The sequence below is a fragment of the Brachycentrus maculatus genome, unplaced genomic scaffold, assembly GCF_059751285.1.
Source record: "Brachycentrus maculatus isolate JH-2025_06_01 unplaced genomic scaffold, ASM5975128v1 h1tg000328l, whole genome shotgun sequence".
In the NCBI taxonomy this organism is placed as follows: domain Eukaryota; kingdom Metazoa; phylum Arthropoda; class Insecta; order Trichoptera; family Brachycentridae; genus Brachycentrus; species Brachycentrus maculatus.
Window position 1 is genome coordinate 923325 of NW_028281077.1, and position 25615 is coordinate 948939.

The following is a 25615-nucleotide window of genomic DNA, read 5'->3' on the forward strand; positions in this document are numbered from 1 at the left end:
GAGCTACGTAAAACGTTTGTACCATCAAGAATGCTTAAAGGAATGGAACAAAATATATAAAGCATCTGAAAGTGGAAAGACCACAATTTTTTTTTTTGAAAATGTGCAAGATGCGATCTCTATTCTAGACAAACATGGGAGAAAATATTTTCTCACACAAATGCTGACAGGACATGGAGCCTTTAGAGTATATTTAAACCGTTTCGGCCTTCGTCCTGATCCACGCTGCCCGTGTGATGGCACCACTGCTCAGTCTGTGGAACACGTGCTGAGATCTTGCCCAATGTTTGAGCGAAACAGGTGGATTCTCCAAACGGAGTGTGATGCTCACAACATCGACTCCCTGAACCCGCAGGAGATGCTAAGAAGCGGAGTCGTCACCAAGTTGTTCTTGGACTACCTGGAAAGTATAGTTGTGGAGATGAAAAACTACAATGAAGGAGGATAAACGTCGGAGCCGGATAATACTTACGGAGCTCAATGCAGTGGAGTGAAGCGGCCGAACGCTGCTCTAACCTCCTTTTTTTCTCTCCCAAATAATGCATACCCGAAAGCACTAAAGCAAAAGTGCAAGAGTCCCGTACCCGTAACATGACCTTGCATATAAAAGCAGGGTAAAAAAAATGTGAGAGGGGGAAAAAAAAAGCTCTGGGCAATCTACATAATAATTATTATTATTATCTTCGGACACTCGTCGTGAAGTGACGTTGCTGTTTGATATCGACGCACTTGCTTTCGGTAATCGTGCTTTGAAAAAGGAATCAAGTTGTGTTTGCAATTTTCAAGGATTCAAATTTCCTGAAGGGAATCAATCCCATTATATACTACCGCTCCGGTTAAGTGCAGACTACGAGCAGGATTATCTCTCAAATTCTAAAGAATGAAGTGATTATCATGGCCTCTAAAAATTGTTTATATGCGGTGACACTTGAATTTAAGCATGTATAATATTAAATAGCAACATTTTGAGTGTGTCTAAATACTTGTCCACAAAAATCTGGATTATCTCCAATTACATGAGTTATTTTCATATTATTTTAGGTGCAGAATACGACCAGGATTATCTCTCAAATTCTAAAGAATGACGTGATTATCATGGCCTCTAAAAATTGTTTATATGCGGTGACACTTGAATTTAAGCATGTATAATATTAAATAGCAACATTTTGAGTGTGTCCAAATACTTGTCCACAAAATCTGGATTATCTCCAATTACAGTTATTTTTTGACATCTCATCAAAGATGAATAAGAATATGAAAGTCTGGGCATTTACGGGGCTGACGATCGTGGTGTTGTCAATAATGAGTAGAATTGGTGAATGTTACACGTGTGTAAAGTGATCACTTAATCCGGCCTATGACGGTCGTCAGCCCCGTAAATGCCCAGACTTCCATATTCCTAGGCAAAAAATAATATTAACTAGCAAGTTTGGAAAATAGGGAATTAGGTGCCTGAGGCGAATACTGGGTCTAATGTGGTATGACTTCGTCAGGAATGATGACGTGAACAAATAACCCAACAGCCCCTCATACTGGAAGTCCTGAAGACGAGAAGGTGGACATGGTTGGGATGTGTCCTTAGAATTGGACTGCCCAGCACAAGGACAATTACTCTCAAGCAATAGTCGTCGTCAGGGGGATGGACGCGAACGGAAGTGTAATATATATATAGTATGCATGTAACGGCTCCACCAAACAAAAAAATGGCTCGACTGCAATCAGTAAAACGCTGCAGCGAGACTGATTTTTAGAATGTCTAAATTCAGATATATCACTCCCAATACTTCACAAACTACACTGGTTTCGCTTTCCCTTAAGGGTTCGGTATAAACTATATCTCCTTTTTTGAATCCTTGCATAATACGTCTCCAAAGTAACTAAAGGAGCTTTGAATTCGAGAAGAATTACCTGAATTATTATAAAATCTATCTCTCTCGATACGTAGTATACGCAAATACTTTTTTGTAATGAAATTAAACATTTTTTTTAATATACATGTTTGTAGTTACATATTGCAGACGAGTCATTTTAATCTTTGGTAGAATCGTGTACACGTGTTCTCGTATACCGTTAACATCTACCCTACATACAACAAACGTATTTATCAATTGGCGGGCAGCATCAACAGGCAGATTCTTGCGAATGCTCTAAATTTGCCTTAGCTGATAAAAACATGTACGAGTACATACTCAATGTTTTGCTGACTTGAGTCTCAAGAGAGAGATCAAGATCTAATAACAAACCAACAACTTGACAGCCGAGCTTTCAATTAAATTCAGGCGTTTAGGTGTGGCTATCCAGAGTTGTTTTGTTTTGGATGGGTTCAATGACAATCTGTCTTCAGTCATCCATTCTCCAATTCACTTGTTAATAGAGTCAACTAATTCATCTTGCCGTGCCGATTTAAAATATAAATAAATTTGCGCATCATCCGCAAAGCAGCGAGAACACAATTCATATGATTTTATTAGTTTCCTACATCTTTACAATGTTGGCCTTCGTACAATATGTATCTTGGTAGTGTTTTCGAGCATCTCCCAGACTAATGAAGTATAGATCAGTGTCACAATATCCTGGTGAAAAGACATATGTAAGGTAGAGTAGTCTGTAAAGGTATGATTACGTCTTCACCGGTATTGTTTCCGCCATTCATGGCTTTCGGCTGTAGAATGTATCTTACAAAATATTCTTTAACATCCATGCGAAGAGAGGTAAATATCTCATGTTGGTTGACGGCCTTTATGTTTTAAAAAGTTATCTTCGCGACCGCCGTATAGCATTTTGGTAAAAAAGTTTCCTAATACGATTCTTAAAAGGTATTTAAATGAATAAAAATATACGAGAATATGACGTTTACAAGCTCCGAGATTTTTTACACTTCCTTCGAAATATGGCACCTGTATACTAGCAGCGAAACATTACATTATTTTTTATTCACCATATTTCGAGAAGTAGAAAAAATGAGTGCTTAAGGAATACAGGATAAATAATTAATTTTATAATAAAAAGAGAGAATTATTAATAATATTTATTGTTTCAGTACAACACAATAAACAAAGATTGAAAATTAAATCAGAAAAAGCATAAGAAGCAATATTTCATGCGCTGAAATGGAAACAATGTGCTGCTGAATGTCTCAAGAAGAGACAAAAATTAAAGAGTCACACAAATAAACAATTCTTCATCTTCTATCTAGCAATTTCCGTTAGCTTTACGGGTATTTCCAACTTTGACGAGAAGGTTGAAGTCGGCCAACTTGCAAGGAGTTCTGACGGAATCTCGTCCTGGATGTTTGGTGTAAATGGTTGGAACGGGAACGCCTCCTGATCGACCGAGGGCTCCAATACGACCAAGTCCACCGAGAACGCGACCTCCGTAACCATGTTCAATGGAGATGGATGAGTCGATATCTCCATAACCCCATGGGCCATGTCCTACTTCATATGAAGCAGAGTAGCTTCCGGAATAATGAATTGGTCGAGGTCCTGGAATGCGTCGTCGTTCGATTGAAACGGAAACAGATGCTTCAGCTGGAGCATAACCCCATGGTCGATCTTCAACTGATACGGAAGAAGATTTACTGATCCTGGTGTATGAGCTTGGTCGAACGATTCGTTCAATAGAGACAGAAGAGCTGACGGAAACACTTGGTGCTCGTCGAATGTATGGTCGTCGTCTTTCAACGGAGACTGAGACAGAGACTGATGAATCTCGTCCATAGCCCCATGGTCGTCGATCTTCAACTGATACGGAAGAAGATTTGGAAATTCTGGTGTAAGTGCTTGGTCGAACAATTCGTTCAATAGAGACGGAAGAGCTGACTGAAACACTTGGTGCTCGTCGAATGTATGGTCGGCGTCCTTCAACAGAAACAGAGACGGAGACTGATGAATCTCGTCCATAGCCCCATGGTCGTCGATCTTCGACTGACACGGAAGAAGATTTGGAGATTCTGGTGTAAGTGCTTGGTCGAACGATTCGTTCAATAGAGACAGAAGAGCTGACGGAAACACTTGGTGCTCGTCGAATGTATGGTCGTCGTCCTTCGATGGAAACAGAAACAGATGATGATCCATAGCCATATGGTCCTCGTCGTCCACCTTCAATGGACACAGAGACTGAAGACGATCCTCCATAAGGTCCTCGGCCATATCCCCATGGTCCTCGTCCTCCTTCAACTGACACAGAGACTGATGATGATCCTCCATAAGGTCCTCGGCCATATCCCCATGGTCCTCGTCCTCGTCCTCCTTCAACAGACACAGAGACTGATGATGATCCTCCATAAGGTCCTCGGCCGTATCCCCATGGTCCTCGTCCTCCTTCAACTGACACAGAAACGGATGATGATCCTCCATAAGGTCCTCGGCCATATCCCCATGGTCCTCGTCCTCGTCCTCCTTCAACAGAGACAGAGACTGATGATGATCCTCCATAAGGTCCTCGGCCGTATCCCCATGGTCCTCGTCCTCCTTCAACTGACACAGAAACGGATGATGATCCTCCATAAGGTCCTCGGCCATATCCCCATGGTCCTCGTCCTCGTCCTCCTTCAACAGAGACTGAGACTGATGATGAGCCATAACCGTATGGTCCTCGTCGTCGTCCTCCTTCAATCGAAACAGAGACTGATGATGATCCTCCATAAGGTCCTCGGCCATATCCCCATGGTCCTCGTCCTCGTCCTCCTTCAATTGAAACAGAGACTGATGATGATCCTCCATAAGGTCCTCGGCCATATCCCCATGGTCCTCGTCCTCGTCCTCCTTCAATTGAAACAGAGACTGATGATGATCCTCCATAAGGTCCTCGGCCATATCCCCATGGTCCTCGTCCTCCTTCAACAGAGACGGAGACTGATGATGAGCCATAACCGTATGGTCCTCGTCGTCGTCCTCCTTCAATGGAAACAGAGACAGATGATGATCCACCATATCGTCGACCACCGATTCCACCGTATTTGCCGATTCCTCCGATACCACCGATTCCTCCGATACCACCGATTCCATCTACAATATCCAAATCTCCAGATCCATAACCAAGAGATCCGTATGGTCCTTTACCATAACCCCATGGTCCTCGACCTCCTTCAACAGAGACGGAAACTGATGATGATCCATAACCATATGGTCCTCGTCGTCGTCCTCCTTCAATTGAAACAGAGACTGATGATGATCCTCCATAAGGTCCTCGGCCATATCCCCATGGTCCTCGTCCTCCTTCAACAGAGACAGAGACTGATGATGATCCTCCATAAGGTCCTCGGCCATATCCCCATGGTCCTCGTCCTCCTTCAATTGAAACGGATGAGGATTTAGAGATTTTGGTGTAGGAGCCTGGTCGAACAATTCGTTCAATGGAAACGGAAGAGCTGACAGATACGCTTGGTGCTCGTCGAATGTATGGTCGTCGTGATTCAACGGATACTGAAACTGACACTTGAGGTGCTCGTCCATAGTATGGTCGTCGTCCTTCAACAGACACTGATGATGATTTAGAGATCTTGGTGTATGATCCTGGAGTGACAATGGTTTCGATTGAAACGGAACTGCTAACAGACGTTTTGCGTGCTCGACCATAGTATGGTCGTCGTCCTTCAACTGAGACAGAGACTGAGACTGATGATCCTCGTCCATATCCCCGTGGTCCTCGTCCTCCTTCAATAGAGACAGAGACTGATGATGATCCATAACCGTATGGTCCTCGTCGTCGTCCTCCTTCAATCGAAACAGAGACTGATGATGAACCTCCATAAGGTCCTCGGCCATATCCCCATGGTCCTCGTCCTCCTTCAACAGAGACAGAGACTGATGATGATCCTCCATAAGGTCCTCGGCCATATCCCCATGGTCCTCGTCCTCCTTCAACAGAGACAGAGACTGATGATGATCCTCCATAAGGTCCTCGGCCATATCCCCATGGTCCTCGTCCTCGTCCTCCTTCAACAGAGACAGAGACTGATGATGATCCTCCATAAGGTCCTCGGCCATATCCCCATGGTCCTCGTCCTCCTTCAACAGAGACAGAGACTGATGATGATCCTCCATAAGGTCCTCGGCCATATCCCCATGGTCCTCGTCCTCGTCCTCCTTCAATTGAAACAGAGACTGATGATGATCCTCCATAAGGTCCTCGACCATATCCCCATGGTCCTCGCCCTCCTTCAACAGAGACGGAGACTGATGATGAACCATAACCGTATGGTCCTCGTCGTCGTCCTCCTTCAATCGAAACAGAGACTGATGATGATCCTCCATAAGGTCCTCGGCCATATCCCCATGGTCCTCGTCCTCGTCCTCCTTCAACAGAGACTGAGACTGATGATGAGCCATAACCGTATGGTCCTCGTCGTCGTCCTCCTTCAATCGAAACAGAGACTGATGATGATCCTCCATAAGGTCCTCGGCCATATCCCCATGGTCCTCGTCCTCGTCCTCCTTCAATTGAAACAGAGACTGATGATGATCCTCCATAAGGTCCTCGGCCATATCCCCATGGTCCTCGTCCTCGTCCTCCTTCAATTGAAACAGAGACTGATGATGATCCTCCATAAGGTCCTCGGCCATATCCCCATGGTCCTCGTCCTCCTTCAACAGAGACGGAGACTGATGATGAGCCATAACCGTATGGTCCTCGTCGTCGTCCTCCTTCAATGGAAACAGAGACAGATGATGATCCACCATATCGTCGACCACCGATTCCACCGTATTTGCCGATTCCTCCGATACCACCGATTCCTCCGATACCACCGATTCCATCTACAATATCCAAATCTCCAGATCCATAACCAAGAGATCCGTATGGTCCTTTACCATAACCCCATGGTCCTCGACCTCCTTCAACAGAGACGGAAACTGATGATGATCCATAACCATATGGTCCTCGTCGTCGTCCTCCTTCAATTGAAACAGAGACTGATGATGATCCTCCATAAGGTCCTCGGCCATATCCCCATGGTCCTCGTCCTCCTTCAACAGAGACAGAGACTGATGATGATCCTCCATAAGGTCCTCGGCCATATCCCCATGGTCCACTACCTCGTCCTCCTTCAATAGAGACAGAGACTGATGATGATCCATAACCGTATGGCCCTCGTCGTCGTCCTCCTTCAATCGAAACTGAGACGGATGATGATCCTCCATAAGGTCCTCGGCCATATCCCCATGGTCCTCGTCCTCGTCCTCCTTCAACAGAGACAGAGACTGATGATGAGCCATAACCATATGGTCCTCGTCGTCGTCCACCTTCAATCGAAACAGAGACGGATGATGATCCTCCATAAGGTCCTCGACCATATCCCCATGGTCCACGTCCTCCTTCAATTGAAACGGATGAGGATTTAGAGATTTTCGTGTATGAGCCTGGTCGAACAATTCGTTCAATGGAAACAGATGAGCTGATAGATACGCTTGGTGCTCGTCGAATGTATGGTCGTCGTGATTCAACGGAGACTGAGACTGACACTTTAGGTGCTCGTCCGTAGTATGGTCGTCGTCCTTCAACAGAAACTGATGTTGATTTCGAGATCTTGGTGTATGATCCTGGAGTGACAATCGTTTCGATTGAAACTGAACTGCTGACAGACGTTTTGCGTGATCGTCCATAATATGGTCGTCGTCCTTCAACAGAGACTGAGACAGAGACTGATGGTCCTCGTCCATATCCCCGTGGTCCTCGTCCTCCTTCAATAGAGACAGAGACTGATGATGATCCATAACCGTATGGTCCTCGTCGTCGTCCTCCTTCAATCGAAACTGAGACGGATGATGATCCTCCATAAGGTCCTCGGCCATATCCCCATGGTCCTCGTCCTCGTCCTCCTTCAACAGAGACAGAGACTGATGATGATCCTCCATAAGGTCCTCGGCCATATCCCCATGGTCCTCGTCCTCCTTCAACAGAGACAGAGACTGAAGATGATCCTCCATAAGGTCCTCGGCCATATCCCCATGGTCCTCGTCCTCGTCCTCCTTCAACAGAGACAGAGATTGATGATGATCCTCCATAAGGTCCTCGGCCATATCCCCATGGTCCTCGTCCTCCTTCAACAGAGACAGAGACTGATGATGATCCTCCATAAGGTCCTCGGCCATATCCCCATGGTCCTCGTCCTCGTCCTCCTTCAATTGAAACAGAGACTGATGATGATCCTCCATAAGGTCCTCGGCCATATCCCCATGGTCCTCGTCCTCCTTCAACAGAGACGGAGACTGATGATGAGCCATAACCGTATGGTCCTCGTCGTCGTCCTCCTTCAATGGAAACAGAGACAGATGATGATCCACCATATCGTCGACCACCGATTCCACCGTATTTGCCGATTCCTCCGATACCACCGATTCCATCTACAATATCCAAATCTCCAGATCCATAACCAAGAGATCCGTATGGTCCTTTACCATAACCCCATGGTCCTCGACCTCCTTCAACAGAGACGGAAACTGATGATGATCCATAACCATATGGTCCTCGTCGTCGTCCTCCTTCAATTGAAATAGAGACTGATGATGATCCTCCATAAGGTCCTCGGCCATATCCCCATGGTCCTCGTCCTCCTTCAACAGAGACAGAGACTGATGATGATCCTCCATAAGGTCCTCGGCCATATCCCCATGGTCCACTACCTCGTCCTCCTTCAATAGAGACAGAGACTGATGATGATCCATAACCGTATGGCCCTCGTCGTCGTCCTCCTTCAATCGAAACTGAGACGGATGATGATCCTCCATAAGGTCCTCGGCCATATCCCCATGGTCCTCGTCCTCGTCCTCCTTCAATAGAGACAGACACTGATGATGAGCCATAACCATATGGTCCTCGTCGTCGTCCACCTTCAATCGAAACAGAGACGGATGATGATCCTCCATAAGGTCCTCGACCATATCCCCATGGTCCACGTCCTCCTTCAATTGAAACGGATGAGGATTTAGAGATTTTCGTGTATGAGCCTGGTCGAACAATTCGTTCAATGGAAACAGATGAGCTGATAGATACGCTTGGTGCTCGTCGAATGTATGGTCGTCGTGATTCAACGGAGACTGAGACTGACACTTTAGGTGCTCGTCCGTAGTATGGTCGTCGTCCTTCAACAGAAACTGATGTTGATTTCGAGATCTTGGTGTATGATCCTGGAGTGACAATCGTTTCGATTGAAACTGAACTGCTGACAGACGTTTTGCGTGATCGTCCATAATATGGTCGTCGTCCTTCAACAGAGACTGAGACAGAGACTGATGATCCTCGTCCATATCCCCGTGGTCCTCGTCCTCCTTCAATAGAGACAGAGACTGATGATGATCCATAACCGTATGGTCCTCGTCGTCGTCCTCCTTCAATCGAAACTGAGACGGATGATGATCCTCCATAAGGTCCTCGGCCATATCCCCATGGTCCTCGTCCTCCTTCAACAGAGACAGAGACTGAAGATGATCCTCCATAAGGTCCTCGGCCGTATCCCCATGGTCCTCGTCCTCGTCCTCCTTCAACAGAGACAGAGACTGATGATGATCCATAACCGTATGGTCCTCGTCGTCGTCCTCCTTCAATTGAAACAGAGACTGATGATGATCCTCCATAAGGTCCTCGGCCATATCCCCATGGTCCTCGTCCTCCTTCAACAGAGACAGAGACTGATGATGATCCTCCATAAGGTCCTCGGCCATATCCCCATGGTCCTCGTCCTCCTTCAACAGAGACAGAGACTGATGATGATCCTCCATAAGGTCCTCGGCCATATCCCCATGGTCCTCGTCCTCGTCCGCCTTCAATGGATACAGAGACTGATGATGATCCTCCATAAGGTCCTCGGCCATATCCCCATGGTCCTCGCCCTCCTTCAACAGAGACGGAGACTGATGATGAGCCATAACCGTATGGTCCTCGTCGTCGTCCTCCTTCAATGGAAACAGAGACAGATGATGATCCACCATATCGTCGACCACCGATTCCACCGTATTTGCCGATTCCTCCGATACCACCGATTCCTCCGATACCACCGATTCCATCTACAATATCCAAATCTCCAGATCCATAACCAAGAGATCCGTATGGTCCTTTACCATAACCCCATGGTCCTCGACCTCCTTCAACAGAGACGGAAACTGAGGATGATCCATAACCATATGGTCCTCGTCGTCGTCCTCCTTCAATTGAAACAGAGACTGATGATGATCCTCCATAAGGTCCTCGGCCATATCCCCATGGTCCTCGTCCTCGTCCTCCTTCAACAGAGACAGAGACGGATGATGATCCTCCATAAGGTCCTCGGCCATATCCCCATGGTCCTCGTCCTCGTCCTCCTTCAACAGAGACAGAGACTGATGATGAGCCATAACCATATGGTCCTCGTCGTCGTCCACCTTCAATCGAAACAGAGACGGATGATGATCCTCCATAAGGTCCTCGACCATATCCCCATGGTCCACGTCCTCCTTCAATTGAAACGGATGAGGATTTAGAGATTTTCGTGTATGAGCCTGGTCGAACAATTCGTTCAATGGAAACAGATGAGCTGATAGATACGCTTGGTGCTCGTCGAATGTATGGTCGTCGAGATTCAACGGAGACTGAGACTGACACTTTAGGTGCTCGTCCGTAGTATGGTCGTCGTCCTTCAACAGAAACTGATGTTGATTTCGAGATCTTGGTGTATGATCCTGGAGTGACAATCGTTTCGATTGAAACTGAACTGCTGACAGACGTTTTGCGTGATCGTCCATAATATGGTCGTCGTCCTTCAACAGAGACTGAGACAGAGACTGATGATCCTCGTCCATATCCCCGTGGTCCTCGTCCTCCTTCAATAGAGACAGAGACTGATGATGATCCATAACCGTATGGTCCTCGTCGTCGTCCTCCTTCAATCGAAACTGAGACGGATGATGATCCTCCATAAGGTCCTCGGCCATATCCCCATGGTCCTCGTCCTCGTCCTCCTTCAACAGAGACAGAGACTGATGATGATCCTCCATAAGGTCCTCGGCCATATCCCCATGGTCCTCGTCCTCGTCCTCCTTCAACAGACACAGAGACTGATGATGATCCTCCATAAGGTCCTCGGCCGTATCCCCATGGTCCTCGTCCTCCTTCAACTGACACAGAAACGGATGATGATCCTCCATAAGGTCCTCGGCCATATCCCCATGGTCCTCGTCCTCGTCCTCCTTCAACAGAGACAGAGACTGATGATGATCCTCCATAAGGTCCTCGGCCATATCCCCATGGTCCGCGTCCTCGTCCTCCTTCAACAGAGACTGAGACAGAGACTGATGATCCGTGTCCATATGGGCCATGTCCATGTCCCCATGGTCCATGTCCTCGACCTCCTTCAATAGACACAGAGACTGATGATGAGCCATAACCATATGGTCCTCGTCGTCGTCCTCCTTCAATGGATACAGAGATTGAAGATCCTCCACGTCCATATCCCCAAGGTCCTCGACGACCTTCAACAGAGACTGATGAAGATTTCGAGATCTTGGTGTAAGATCCTGGAGTGACAATCGTCTCAATTGAAACTGAATGGCTGACAGATGTTTTGCGTGATCCTCCATAATATGGTCGTCGTCCTTCAACAGAGACTGAAACAGAAACCGAAGATCCGTGTCCATATGGGCCATGTCCATGTCCCCATGGTCCATGCCCTCGTCCTCCTTCAATGGAAACAGAGACAGATGATGATCCACCATATCGTCGACCACCGATTCCTCCGTATTTGCCGATTCCTCCGATACCACCGATTCCTCCGATACCACCGATACCATCTACAATATCCAAATCTCCAGATCCATAACCAAGAGATCCGTATGGTCCTTTACCATAACCCCATGGTCCTCGCCCTCCTTCAACAGAGACGGAAATTGATGATGATCCATAACCATATGGTCCTCGTCGTCGTCCTCCTTCAATTGAAATAGAGACTGATGATGATCCTCCATAAGGTCCTCGGCCATATCCCCATGGTCCTCGTCCTCCTTCAACAGAGACAGAGACTGATGATGATCCTCCATAAGGTCCTCGGCCATATCCCCATGGTCCACTACCTCGTCCTCCTTCAATAGAGACAGAGACTGATGATGATCCATAACCGTATGGTCCTCGTCGTCGTCCTCCTTCAATTGAAACAGAGACTGATGATGATCCTCCATAAGGTCCTCGGCCATATCCCCATGGTCCTCGTCCTCGTCCTCCTTCAACAGAGACAGAGACTGATGATGAGCCATAACCATATGGTCCTCGTCGTCGTCCACCTTCAATCGAAACAGAGACGGATGATGATCCTCCATAAGGTCCTCGGCCATATCCCCATGGTCCACGTCCTCCTTCAATTGAAACGGATGAGGATTTAGAGATTTTCGTGTATGAGCCTGGTCGAACAATTCGTTCAATGGAAACAGATGAGCTGATAGATACGCTTGGTGCTCGTCGAATGTATGGTCGTCGTGATTCAACGGAGACTGAGACTGACACTTTAGGTGCTCGTCCGTAGTATGGTCGTCGTCCTTCAACAGAAACTGATGTTGATTTCGAGATCTTGGTGTATGATCCTGGAGTGACAATCGTTTCGATTGAAACTGAACTGCTGACAGACGTTTTGCGTGATCGTCCATAATATGGTCGTCGTCCTTCAACAGAGACTGAGACAGAGACTGATGATCCTCGTCCATATCCCCGTGGTCCTCGTCCTCCTTCAATAGAGACAGAGACTGATGATGATCCATAACCGTATGGTCCTCGTCGTCGTCCTCCTTCAATCGAAACTGAGACGGATGACGATCCTCCATAAGGTCCTCGGCCATATCCCCATGGTCCTCGTCCTCGTCCTCCTTCAACAGAGACAGAGACAGATGATGATCCTCCATAAGGTCCTCGGCCATATCCCCATGGTCCTCGTCCTCGTCCTCCTTCAACAGAGACAGAGACTGATGATGATCCTCCATAAGGTCCTCGGCCATATCCCCATGGTCCTCGTCCTCGACCTCCTTCAATTGAAACAGAGACTGATGATGATCCTCCATAAGGTCCTCGGCCATATCCCCATGGTCCTCGTCCTCCTTCAACAGAGACGGAGACTGATGATGAGCCATAACCGTATGGTCCTCGTCGTCGTCCTCCTTCAATGGAAACAGAGACAGATGATGATCCACCATATCGTCGACCACCGATTCCACCGTATTTGCCGATTCCTCCGATACCACCGATTCCTCCAATACCACCGATTCCATCTACAATATCCAAATCTCCAGATCCATAACCAAGAGATCCGTATGGTCCTTTACCATAACCCCATGGTCCTCGACCTCCTTCAACAGAGACGGAAACTGATGATGATCCATAACCATATGGTCCTCGTCGTCGTCCTCCTTCAATTGAAATAGAGACTGATGAAGATCCTCCATAAGGTCCTCGGCCATATCCCCATGGTCCACTACCTCGTCCTCCTTCAATAGAGACAGACACTGATGATGATCCATAACCGTATGGTCCTCGTCGTCGTCCTCCTTCAATCGAAACTGAGACGGATGATGATCCTCCATAAGGTCCTCGGCCATATCCCCATGGTCCTCGTCCTCGTCCTCCTTCAACAGAGACAGAGACTGATGATGAGCCATAACCGTATGGTCCTCGTCGTCGTCCTCCTTCAATCGAAACAGAGACTGATGATGATCCTCCATAAGGTCCTCGGCCATATCCCCATGGTCCACGTCCTCCTTCAATTGAAACGGATGAGGATTTAGAGATTTTGGTGTAGGAGCCTGGTCGAACAATACGTTCAATGGAAACAGATGAGCTGATAGATACGCTTGGTGCTCGTCGAATGTATGGTCGTCGTGATTCAACGGAGACTGAGACTGACACTTTAGGTGCTCGTCCGTAGTATGGTCGTCGTCCTTCAACAGAAACTGATGTTGATTTCGAGATCTTGGTGTATGATCCTGGAGTGACAATCGTTTCGATTGAAACTGAACTGCTGACAGACGTTTTGCGTGATCGTCCATAATATGGTCGTCGTCCTTCAACAGAGACTGAGACAGAGACCGATGATCCTCGTCCATATCCCCGTGGTCCTCGTCCTCCTTCAATAGAGACAGAGACTGATGATGATCCATAACCGTATGGTCCTCGTCGTCGTCCTCCTTCAATCGAAACTGAGACGGATGATGATCCTCCATAAGGTCCTCGGCCGTATCCCCATGGTCCTCGTCCTCGTCCTCCTTCAACAGAGACAGAGACTGATGATGATCCATAACCGTATGGTCCTCGTCGTCGTCCTCCTTCAATTGAAACAGAGACTGATGATGATCCTCCATAAGGTCCTCGACCGTATCCCCATGGTCCTCGTCCTCCTTCAACAGAGACAGAGACTGATGATGATCCTCCATAAGGTCCTCGGCCATATCCCCATGGTCCTCGTCCTCCTTCAACAGAGACGGAGACGGATGATGAGCCATAACCGTATGGTCCTCGTCGTCGTCCTCCTTCAATGGAAACAGAGACAGATGATGATCCACCATATCGTCGACCACCGATTCCTCCGTATTTGCCGATTCCTCCGATACCACCGATTCCTCCGATACCACCGATTCCATCTACAATATCCAAATCTCCAGATCCATAACCAAGAGATCCGTATGGTCCTTTACCATAACCCCATGGTCCTCGACCTCCTTCAACAGAGACGGAAACTGATGATGATCCATAACCATATGGTCCTCGTCGTCGTCCTCCTTCAATTGAAATAGAGACTGATGATGATCCTCCATAAGGTCCTCGGCCATATCCCCATGGTCCTCGTCCTCGTCCTCCTTCAACAGAGACAGAGACTGATGATGAGCCATAACCGTATGGTCCTCGTCGTCGTCCTCCTTCAATCGAAACAGAGACTGATGATGATCCTCCATAAGGTCCTCGGCCATATCCCCATGGTCCTCGTCCTCGTCCTCCTTCAACAGATACAGAGACTGATGATCCTCCATAAGGTCCTCGGCCATATCCCCATGGTCCTCGTCCTCGTCCTCCTTCAACAGAGACAGAGACTGATGATGCGCCATAACCATATGGTCCTCGTCCGCTTTCAATGGAGACAGAAACTGAAGATCCTCCACGTCCATATCCCCATGGTCCTCGACGACCTTCAACAGAAACTGATGAAGATTTCGAGATCTTGGTGTAAGATCCTGGAGTGACAATGGTCTCAATGGAAACTGAATGGCTGACAGACACTTTTGGTGCTCGTCGAATATATGGTCGTCGTGATTCAACCGAGACCGAGACGGACACTTTGGGTGCTCGTCCATAGTATGGTCGTCGTGCTTCAACGGAAACTGATGTTGATTTCGAGATCTTGGTGTATGATCCTGGAGTGACAATCGTTTCGATTGAAACTGAACTGCTAACAGATGTTTTGCGTGATCGACCATAATATGGTCGTCGTCCTTCAACAGAGACTGAGACTGAGACTGATGATCCTCGTCCATATCCCCGTGGTCCTCGTCCTCCTTCAATAGAGACAGAGACTGATGATGATCCATAACCGTATGGTCCTCGTCGTCGTCCTCCTTCAATCGAAACAGAGACTGATGATGAACCTCCATAAGGTCCTCGGCCATATCCCCATGGTCCTCGTCCTCGTCCTCCTTCAACAGAGACAGAGACTGATGATGATCCTCCATAAGGTCCTCGGCCATATCCCCATGGTCCTCGCCCTCGTCCTCCTTCAACAGAGACAGAGACTGATGATGATCCTCCATAAGGTCCTCGGCCATATCCCCATGGTCCTCGTCCTCGTCCTCCTTCAACAGAGACAGAGACTGATGATGAGCCATAACCATATGGTCCTCGTCGTCGACCGCCTTCAATGGAGACAGAGACTGAAGATCCTCCACGTCCATATCCCCATGGTCCTCGACGACCTTCAACAGAAACTGATGAAGATTTCGAGATCTTGGTGTAAGATCCTGGAGTGACAATGGTCTCAATTGAAACTGAATGGCTGACAGAAGCTTTGCGTGATCCTCCATAGTATGGTCGTCGTCCTTCAACAGAGACTGAGACAGAGACTGATGATCCGTGTCCATATGGGCCATGTCCATGTCCCCATGGTCCATGTCCTCGTCCTCCTTCAATAGAAACAGAGACTGATGATGATCCACCATAACGTCGACCACCGATTCCTCCAATACCACCATAACCTCCAATGCCGCCGATTCCGCCTACAATATCCAAATCTCCAGATCCATAACCAAGAGATCCATATGGTCCTTTACCATAACCCCATGGTCCTCGACCTCCTTCAACAGAGACGGAGACTGATGATGATCCATATCCATATGGTCCTCGTCGTCGTCCTCCTTCAATGGAAACAGAGACCGATGATGATCCTCCATAAGGTCCACGGCCATATCCCCATGGTCCGTGTCCTCGGCCTCCTTCAATAGAAACAGAGACTGATGATCCTCGTCCATGTGGGCCATATCCATGTCCCCATGGTCCATGTCCTCGTCCGCCTTCAATTGAAACAGAGACTGATGATGCGCCATAACCATATGGTCCTCGTCGTCGTCCGCCTTCAATGGAGACAGAGACAGAAGATCCTCCACGTCCATATCCCCATGGTCCTCGACGACCTTCAACAGAAACTGATGAAGATTTCGAGATCTTGGTGTAAGATCCTGGAGTAACAATGGTCTCAATTGAAACTGAATGGCTGACAGAAGCTTTGCGTGATCCTCCATAGTATGGTCGTCGTCCTTCAACAGAGACTGAGACAGAGACTGATGATCCGTGTCCATATGGGCCATGTCCATGTCCCCATGGTCCATGTCCTCGACCTCCTTCAATAGACACAGAGACTGATGATGATCCACCATAACGTCGACCACCGATTCCTCCAATACCACCATAACCTCCAATGCCGCCGATTCCATCTACAATATCCAAATCTCCAGATCCATAACCAAGAGATCCATATGGTCCTTTACCATAGCCCCATGGTCCTCGACCTCCTTCAACAGAGACAGAAACTGATGATGATCCATAACCATATGGTCCTCGTCCTCGTCCTCCTTCAACGGATACAGAGACTGATGATGATCCTCCATAAGGTCCTCGGCCATATCCCCATGGTCCTCGTCCTCGTCCTCCTTCAACAGAGACAGAGACGGATGATGATCCTCCATAAGGTCCTCGGCCATATCCCCATGGTCCTCGTCCTCGTCCTCCTTCAACAGAGACAGAGACTGATGATGCGCCATAACCATATGGTCCTCGTCGTCGTCCGCCTTCAATGGAGACAGAAACTGAAGATCCTCCACGTCCATATCCCCATGGTCCTCGACGACCTTCAACCGAAACTGATGAAGATTTCGAGATCTTGGTGTAAGAACCTGGAGTGACAATGGTCTCAATTGAAACTGAATGGCTGACAGACACTTTTGGTGCTCGTCGAATATATGGTCGTCGTGATTCAACCGAGACTGAGACAGACACTTTGGGTGCTCGTCCATAGTATGGTCGTCGTGCTTCAACGGAAACTGATGTTGATTTCGAGATCTTGGTGTATGATCCTGGAGTGACAATCGTTTCGATTGAAACTGAACTGCTAACAGATGTTTTGCGTGATCGACCATAATATGGTCGTCGTCCTTCAACAGAGACTGAGACTGAGACTGATGATCCTCGTCCATATCCCCGTGGTCCTCGTCCTCCTTCAATAGAGACAGAAACTGATGATGATCCATAACCGTATGGTCCTCGTCGTCGTCCTCCTTCAATCGAAACAGAGACAGATGATGAACCTCCATAAGGTCCTCGGCCATATCCCCATGGTCCTCGTCCTCGTCCTCCTTCAACAGAGACAGAGACTGATGATGATCCTCCATAAGGTCCTCGGCCATATCCCCATGGTCCTCGTCCTCGTCCTCCTTCAACGGATACAGAGACTGATGATGATCCTCCATAAGTTCCTCGGCCATATCCCCATGGTCCTCGTCCCCGTCCTCCTTCAATAGAGACAGAGACTGATGTTGATCCGCCATAAGGTCCTCGGCCATATCCCCATGGTCCTCGTCCTCGTCCGCCTTCAACGGATACAGAGACTGATGATGATCCTCCATAAGGTCCTCGGCCATATCCCCATGGTCCGCGTCCTCGTCCTCCTTCAACAGAGACTGAGACAGAGACTGATGATCCGTGTCCATATGGGCCATGTCCATGTCCCCATGGTCCATGCCCTCGTCCTCCTTCAATGGAAACAGAGACAGATGATGATCCACCATATCGTCGACCACCGATTCCTCCGTATTTGCCGATTCCTCCGATACCACCGATTCCTCCGATACCACCGATTCCATCTACAATATCCAAATCTCCAGATCCATAACCAAGAGATCCGTATGGTCCTTTACCATAACCCCATGGTCCTCGACCTCCTTCAACAGAGACGGAAACCGATGATGATCCATAACCATATGGGCCTCGTCGTCGTCCTCCTTCAATGGAAACAGAGACTGATGATGATCCTCCATAAGGTCCTCGGCCATATCCCCATGGTCCTCGTCCTCGCCCTCCTTCAACAGAGACGGAGACTGATGATGAGCCATAACCATATGGGCCTCGTCGTCGTCCGCCTTCAATGGAGACAGAGACAGAAGATCCTCCACGTCCATATCCCCATGGTCCTCGACGACCTTCAACAGAAACTGATGAAGACTTCGAGATCTTGGTGTAAGATCCTGGAGTGACAATGGTCTCAATTGAAACTGAATGGCTGACAGACACTTTTGGTGCTCGTCGAATGTATGGTCGTCGCGATTCAACCGAGACTGAGACAGACACTTTGGATGCTCGTCCATAGTATGGTCGTCGTGCTTCAACGGAAACTGATGATGATTTCGAGATCTTGGTGTATGATCCAGGAGTGACAATCGTCTCAATTGAAACTGAATGGCTGACGGACGATTTGCGTGATCCTCCATAATATGGTCGTCGTCCTTCAACAGAAACCGAGACAGAAACTGAAGATCCGTGTCCATATGGGCCATGTCCATGTCCCCATGGTCCATGTCCTCGTCCTCCTTCAATAGACACAGAGACCGAAGATGATCCACCATATCGTCGACCACCGATTCCTCCGTACTTGCCGATTCCACCATATCCTCCAATGCCGCCGATTCCGCCTACAATATCCAAATCTCCAGATCCATAACCAAGAGATCCATATGGTCCTTTACCATAACCCCATGGTCCTCGACCTCCTTCAACAGAGACGGAGACTGATGATGATCCATATCCATATGGTCCTCGTCGTCGTCCTCCTTCAATGGAAACAGAGACCGATGATGATCCTCCATAAGGTCCACGGCCATATCCCCATGGTCCGTGTCCTCGGCCTCCTTCAATAGAAACAGAGACTGATGATCCTCGTCCATGTGGGCCATATCCATGTCCCCATGGTCCATGTCCTCGTCCGCCTTCAATCGAAACAGAGACTGATGATGCGCCATAACCATATGGTCCTCGTCGTCGTCCGCCTTCAATGGAGACAGAGACAGAAGATCCTCCACGTCCATATCCCCATGGTCCTCGACGACCTTCAACAGAAACTGATGAAGATTTCGAGATCTTGGTGTAAGATCCTGGAGTGACAATGGTCTCAATGGAAACTGAATGGCTGACAGACACTTTGGGTGCTCGTCGAATGTATGGTCGTCGCGATTCAACCGAGACTGAGACAGACACTTTGGGTGCTCGTCCATAGTATGGTCGTCGTGCTTCAACGGAAACTGATGATGATTTCGAGATCTTGGTGTATGATCCAGGAGTGACAATCGTCTCAATTGAAACTGAATGGCTGACAGACGCTTTGCGTGATCCTCCATAATATGGTCGTCGTCCTTCAACAGAAACCGAGACAGAAACTGAAGATCCATGTCCGTATGGGCCATGTCCATGTCCCCATGGTCCATGTCCTCGTCCTCCTTCAATAGACACAGAGACTGATGATGATCCACCATAATGTCGACCACCGATTCCTCCGTATTTGCCGATTCCTCTGATACCACCAATTCCTCCAATACCACCGATTCCATCTACAATATCCAAATCTCCAGATCCATAACCAAGAGATCCGTATGGTCCTTTACCGTAACCCCATGGTCCTCGACCTCCTTCAACAGAGATGGAAACCGATGATGATCCATAACCATATGGTCCTCGTCGTCGTCCTCCTTCAATGGAAACAGAGACCGATGATGATCCTCCGTAAGGTCCTCGGCCATATCCCCATGGTCCTCGTCCTCGTCCTCCTTCAATAGATACAGAGACTGATGATGATCCCCCATAAGGTCCTCGGCCATATCCCCATGGTCCTCGTCCTCGTCCACCTTCAACAGAGACAGAGACTGATGATGATCCTCCATAAGGTCCTCGGCCATATCCCCATGGTCCTCGTCCTCGTCCTCCTTCAACAGAGACAGAGACTGATGATGAGCCATAACCATATGGTCCTCGTCGACGTCCGCCTTCAATGGAAACAGAGACTGAAGATCCTCCACGTCCATATCCCCATGGTCCTCGACGACCTTCAACAGAAACTGATGAAGATTTCGAGATCTTGGTGTATGATCCTGGAGTGACAACGGTTTCAATTGAAACTGAATGGCTGACAGACACTTTTGGTGCTCGTCGAATGTATGGTCGTCGTGATTCAACCGAGACTGAGACAGACACTTTGGGTGCTCGTCCATAGTATGGTCGTCGTGCTTCAACAGAAACTGATGATGATTTCGAGATCTTGGTGTATGATCCTGGAGTAACAATCGTTTCAATTGAAACTGAATGGCTGACAGACGCTTTGCGTGATCCTCCATAGTATGGTCGTCGTCCTTCAACAGAGACTGAGACTGAAACTGATGATCCTCGTCCATATCCCCGTGGTCCTCGTCCTCCTTCAATAGAAACAGAGACAGATGATGAACCTCCATAAGGTCCTCGGCCATATCCCCATGGTCCTCGTCCTCGTCCTCCTTCAACAGAGACAGAGACTGATGATGATCCTCCATAAGGTCCTCGGCCATATCCCCATGGTCCTCGTCCTCGTCCTCCTTCAACAGAGACAGAGACTGATGATGATCCTCCATAAGGTCCTCGGCCATATCCCCATGGTCCTCGTCCTCGTCCTCGTCCTCCTTCAACAGAGACAGAGACTGATGATGATCCTCCATAAGGTCCTCGGCCATATCCCCATGGTCCTCGTCCTCGTCCTCCTTCAACAGATACAGAGACAGATGATGATCCTCCATAAGGTCCTCGGCCATATCCCCATGGTCCTCGTCCTCGTCCTCCTTCAATAGAGACAGAGACTGATGATGAGCCATATCCATATGGGCCTCGTCGTCGTCCTCCTTCAATTGAAACAGAGACTGATGATGATCCTCCATAAGGTCCTCGGCCATATCCCCATGGTCCTCGTCCTCGTCCTCCTTCAACGGAGACAGAGACTGATGATGATCCTCCATAAGGTCCTCGGCCATATCCCCATGGTCCTCGTCCTCGTCCTCCTTCGACAGAGACAGAGACTGATGATGATCCTCCATAAGGTCCTCGGCCATATCCCCATGGTCCTCGTCCTCGTCCTCCTTCAACAGAGACAGAGACGGATGATGATCCTCCATAAGGTCCTCGGCCATATCCCCATGGTCCTCGTCCTCTTCCTCCTTCAACAGAGACAGAGACTGATGATGCGCCATAACCATATGGTCCTCGTCGTCGTCCGCTTTCAATGGAGACAGAGACAGAAGATCCTCCACGTCCATATCCCCATGGTCCTCGACGACCTTCAACAGAAACTGATGAAGATTTCGAGATCTTGGTGTAAGATCCTGGAGTGACAATGGTCTCAATGGAAACTGAATGGCTGACAGACACTTTGGGTGCTCGTCGAATGTATGGTCGTCGCGATTCAACCGAGACTGAGACAGACACTTTGGGTGCTCGTCCATAGTATGGTCGTCGTGCTTCAACGGAAACTGATGATGATTTCGAGATCTTGGTGTATGATCCAGGAGTGACAATCGTCTCAATTGAAACTGAATGGCTGGCGGATGTTTTGCGTGATCCTCCATAATATGGTCGTCGTCCTTCAACAGAAACCGAGACCGAAACTGAAGATCCGTGTCCATATGGGCCATGTCCATGTCCCCATGGTCCATGTCCTCGTCCTCCTTCAATAGACACAGAGACCGAAGATGATCCACCATATCGTCGACCACCGATTCCTCCGTACTTGCCGATTCCACCATATCCTCCAATGCCGCCGATTCCGCCTACAATATCCAAATCTCCAGATCCATAACCAAGAGATCCATATGGTCCTTTACCATAACCCCATGGTCCTCGACCTCCTTCAACAGAGACGGAGACTGATGATGATCCATATCCATATGGTCCTCGTCGTCGTCCTCCTTCAATGGAAACAGAGACCGATGATGATCCTCCATAAGGTCCACGGCCATATCCCCATGGTCCGTGTCCTCGGCCTCCTTCAATAGAAACAGAGACTGATGATCCTCGTCCATGTGGGCCATATCCATGTCCCCATGGTCCATGTCCTCGTCCGCCTTCAATTGAAACAGAGACTGATGATGCGCCATAACCATATGGTCCTCGTCGTCGTCCGCCTTCAATGGAGACAGAGACAGAAGATCCTCCACGTCCATATCCCCATGGTCCTCGACGACCTTCAACAGAAACTGATGAAGATTTCGAGATCTTGGTGTAAGATCCTGGAGTGACAATGGTCTCAATGGAAACTGAATGGCTGACAGACACTTTGGGTGCTCGTCGAATGTATGGTCGTCGTGATTCAACGGAGACTGAGACAGACACTTTGGGTGCACGTCCGTAGTATGGTCGTCGTGCTTCAACAGAAACTGATGAAGATTTCGAGATCTTGGTGTAAGATCCTGGAGTGACAATTCTCTCAATTGAAACAGATTTGCTGACAGACACCTTGGGTGCTCGTCGAATGTGTGGTCGTCGTGCTTCAACGGAGACAGAGACAGAAACTGATGATCCTCCACGATATCCTCCACGGTATCCACCTTCGATGGAAACTGACTTGGAGATTTTAGTTTTAGTTATCGATCCAGGAATTTCCACTTGCGTAATCTTTTTCTTTCCCTTAGACTTTATTTCACCGGAGTGTGCATGTCCAATCTTCTTGATGACAATTTCCTCCTCATATATTTTTTCCTTAACATGGTGATGTCCATGCTTAGGTTTTTCTTGGACAATAATAATTTGTTTTATTATTTGTTCAGTACTACCGCTATCTTCTGACGAATCATATTCAGAATCGCTATACGATTCTGAATATGATACATCGTCCGATATTATTTCCCTAAGAGAAGTAATTTTTTCGATAAGTTCTCCTTTGCTATTCGTTTCGATTACATCTTCTTCTTGAATAAGGTTTTCGTGCAAGCCGTCACTATCAAAATGGTGCCCATGTTTAAACAAGTCTTGTACTTTGTCTAATACAGCAGACGATCCTGTTGTGTGTACCTGTAACAAGTAATTCCTTTATTAAAATTCCACCATTGCACGAGCGTATTGGTAGTCTCCCAGAACACTATAAATATGTAGCAACATAGTAAATGGTCGTGTTACGAATCAATAATAGTTGATGCTGTTAATACGAACATCCATAAGTTCAAGGATGTTTTATGAACATTCGCGAATTCAACCCCGAAATCGACACATGAAAAGATTCACCCTCGAAAAATTATCAAATCCTTTAAACAATTCCTTTTTTTATTAAATCGATTTCATCCTTCAGTTTACAATATTAACGGATATTTAATACAATTTTACTGTATAAAATAAAACGATAGTAATAGCCACGAACAAAAAACGCTATGAAAATATTTAACGTCACAAAAAATTTAACGAAATAATAATGATATACGAAATGTAAGTTTGGTAGAATATGGAACCACTCACCAATTTCAGTCCACCGGCTTCGAGAGGTACGCGTCTCTTCGTCAGGACAATCACTACATCGGTATCAACGAACACTATACCCAACCATTATTGTTTTTTTCACACAATCACACCCACCAAATCGCTTATTAATCGAATGCGTTAAAAGACGGACCAAAGACCACTTATAACGTTGCTGGTCTTTGTTTCGTGTAAAAGCGCATGAAACTAATATTTGGCATAGATTTAAGTTTGTGAGTAGTGCTACGGTATAGATGTTTGATGTTGCTTTCTTGCTGGTTTAGTGATTGTCCTGACGAAGAGACGGGTGAGCCTCGAAACCGGTGGACAAAATTCTCGGTAAATGGTTATATATAAAAAAAATCAACATTTTATCAAAATTATTAAAAAAATTATATTAAAGATATAATTATATTCCCAAAAAATCCATTCAATGGGATGAAATCGAAAAAAAAATATTTTCAGTCAACATGGAAAATAAAATGAATTAAAAAATGCGCAAGAGAATCTTGTTTTAAAATTAAAGCATTTAATTCTGATTTTGATTATATTGTCAGAAATTAAGTGAAAATTAAAAGAAATATAAAAAATGAGATTTATAATAAAGATTTAAAGACAACGATTCAGATAATTAAAAGTAAGAAAGAAGAAATAGTTTACCTGCCAGGAGCAGAATACGATCAGGAGTAGAATAGCCCTCATAGCGGAGGGCTTAGTGAGACTGATGATGAAGATTGTCCGATTCCACCAATTTATAAGAATCGCAAACCGCAGTATTTGTTAAGCTAAATACACTTAATCGTCTTGGCAAATATTCGCCAGGTGTTGGATATCATTCTTCAAGTAATAAGATTGATTTATCGCTGTTTAACCATCGGCGGTATAAAACAAATATTTTTCGAGCAAATAAATATGTAAATGCATTTTTTTTAAACATAGCCGATAGCAACATTAAAAACGTAAAAAACAATTTTATAAAGTATATTACGTAATTGTAAAACGTGTACAATAATTGTAGGTACTAAAAATATTAATCTAGGTACAATTTAGTATTTAATACAAAACAGTAGTATATAAATTACGAACGCTAGTACCAGTAAGGGTTTGCAATCTCGAGCGCCCTAGCCATTGCTGTTCTTCGTATTTTCCTACTCACCGATTCCCCTCTTACAACCTTCCCATGTTACCTTTCCTTAAACCTGAGCTCCTTCGCTCACATCCCCTGTATCCCAACAAATGTAATTTCTTTTTACAACATTTTGAGTGTGTCCAAATACTTGTTCACAAAATCTGGATAATAACCGATAGATGTCTTAAGTGATTAAATGTCTCAAGAATTTGAGTAGTGTGGTTGTCAATAATGGGTAGAATTGGTGAACGTTACACGTGTGTAAAGTGATCACTTAAACCAGCCTATGACGGTCGTCAGCCCCGTAAATGCCCAGACTTCCATATTCTTTATCATCTTTGATGAGATGTCAAAAAACAAAATGAAATATATTTTTCATTCATTTATCCACATCCGCTTAGCATACACAGTCTACAAACTGGCTCCAGGAACTTCTGTCGTTAATCATTTCCTCTGCATCCTTCCAAGTCAGGACCACGTCCCGAA

The 25615-nt window shown here is 46.9% G+C and overlaps 1 protein-coding gene across 1 annotated transcript; it reads right to left on the reverse strand.

Annotated features, from left to right (window-relative positions):
- Positions 1-3015: 3015 nt before the first annotated feature.
- LOC148304146 (uncharacterized) lies at positions 3016-24729 on the reverse strand. Its single transcript, XM_088268803.1, has 2 exons — positions 24661-24729; positions 3016-23562 (listed from the first exon to the last, which is right to left on the reverse strand). Exons 1-2 carry the CDS (start codon positions 24700-24702, stop codon positions 3193-3195), a joined length of 20412 nt encoding a protein of 6803 aa, XP_088124929.1. The 5' UTR covers positions 24703-24729; the 3' UTR covers positions 3016-3192.
- Between the last annotated feature and the right edge of the window lie 886 nt (positions 24730-25615).

Coding starts and splice junctions, on each gene's coding strand:
- LOC148304146 (XM_088268803.1), bottom strand. CDS start 24,702: ATGAGGGCTATTCTACTCCTGATCGTATTCTGCTCCTGGCAG. Junction 23,563..24,660: donor TCGTATTCTGCTCCTGGCAG/GTAAACTATTTC, acceptor TACTTGTTACAG/GTACACACAACAGGATCGTC.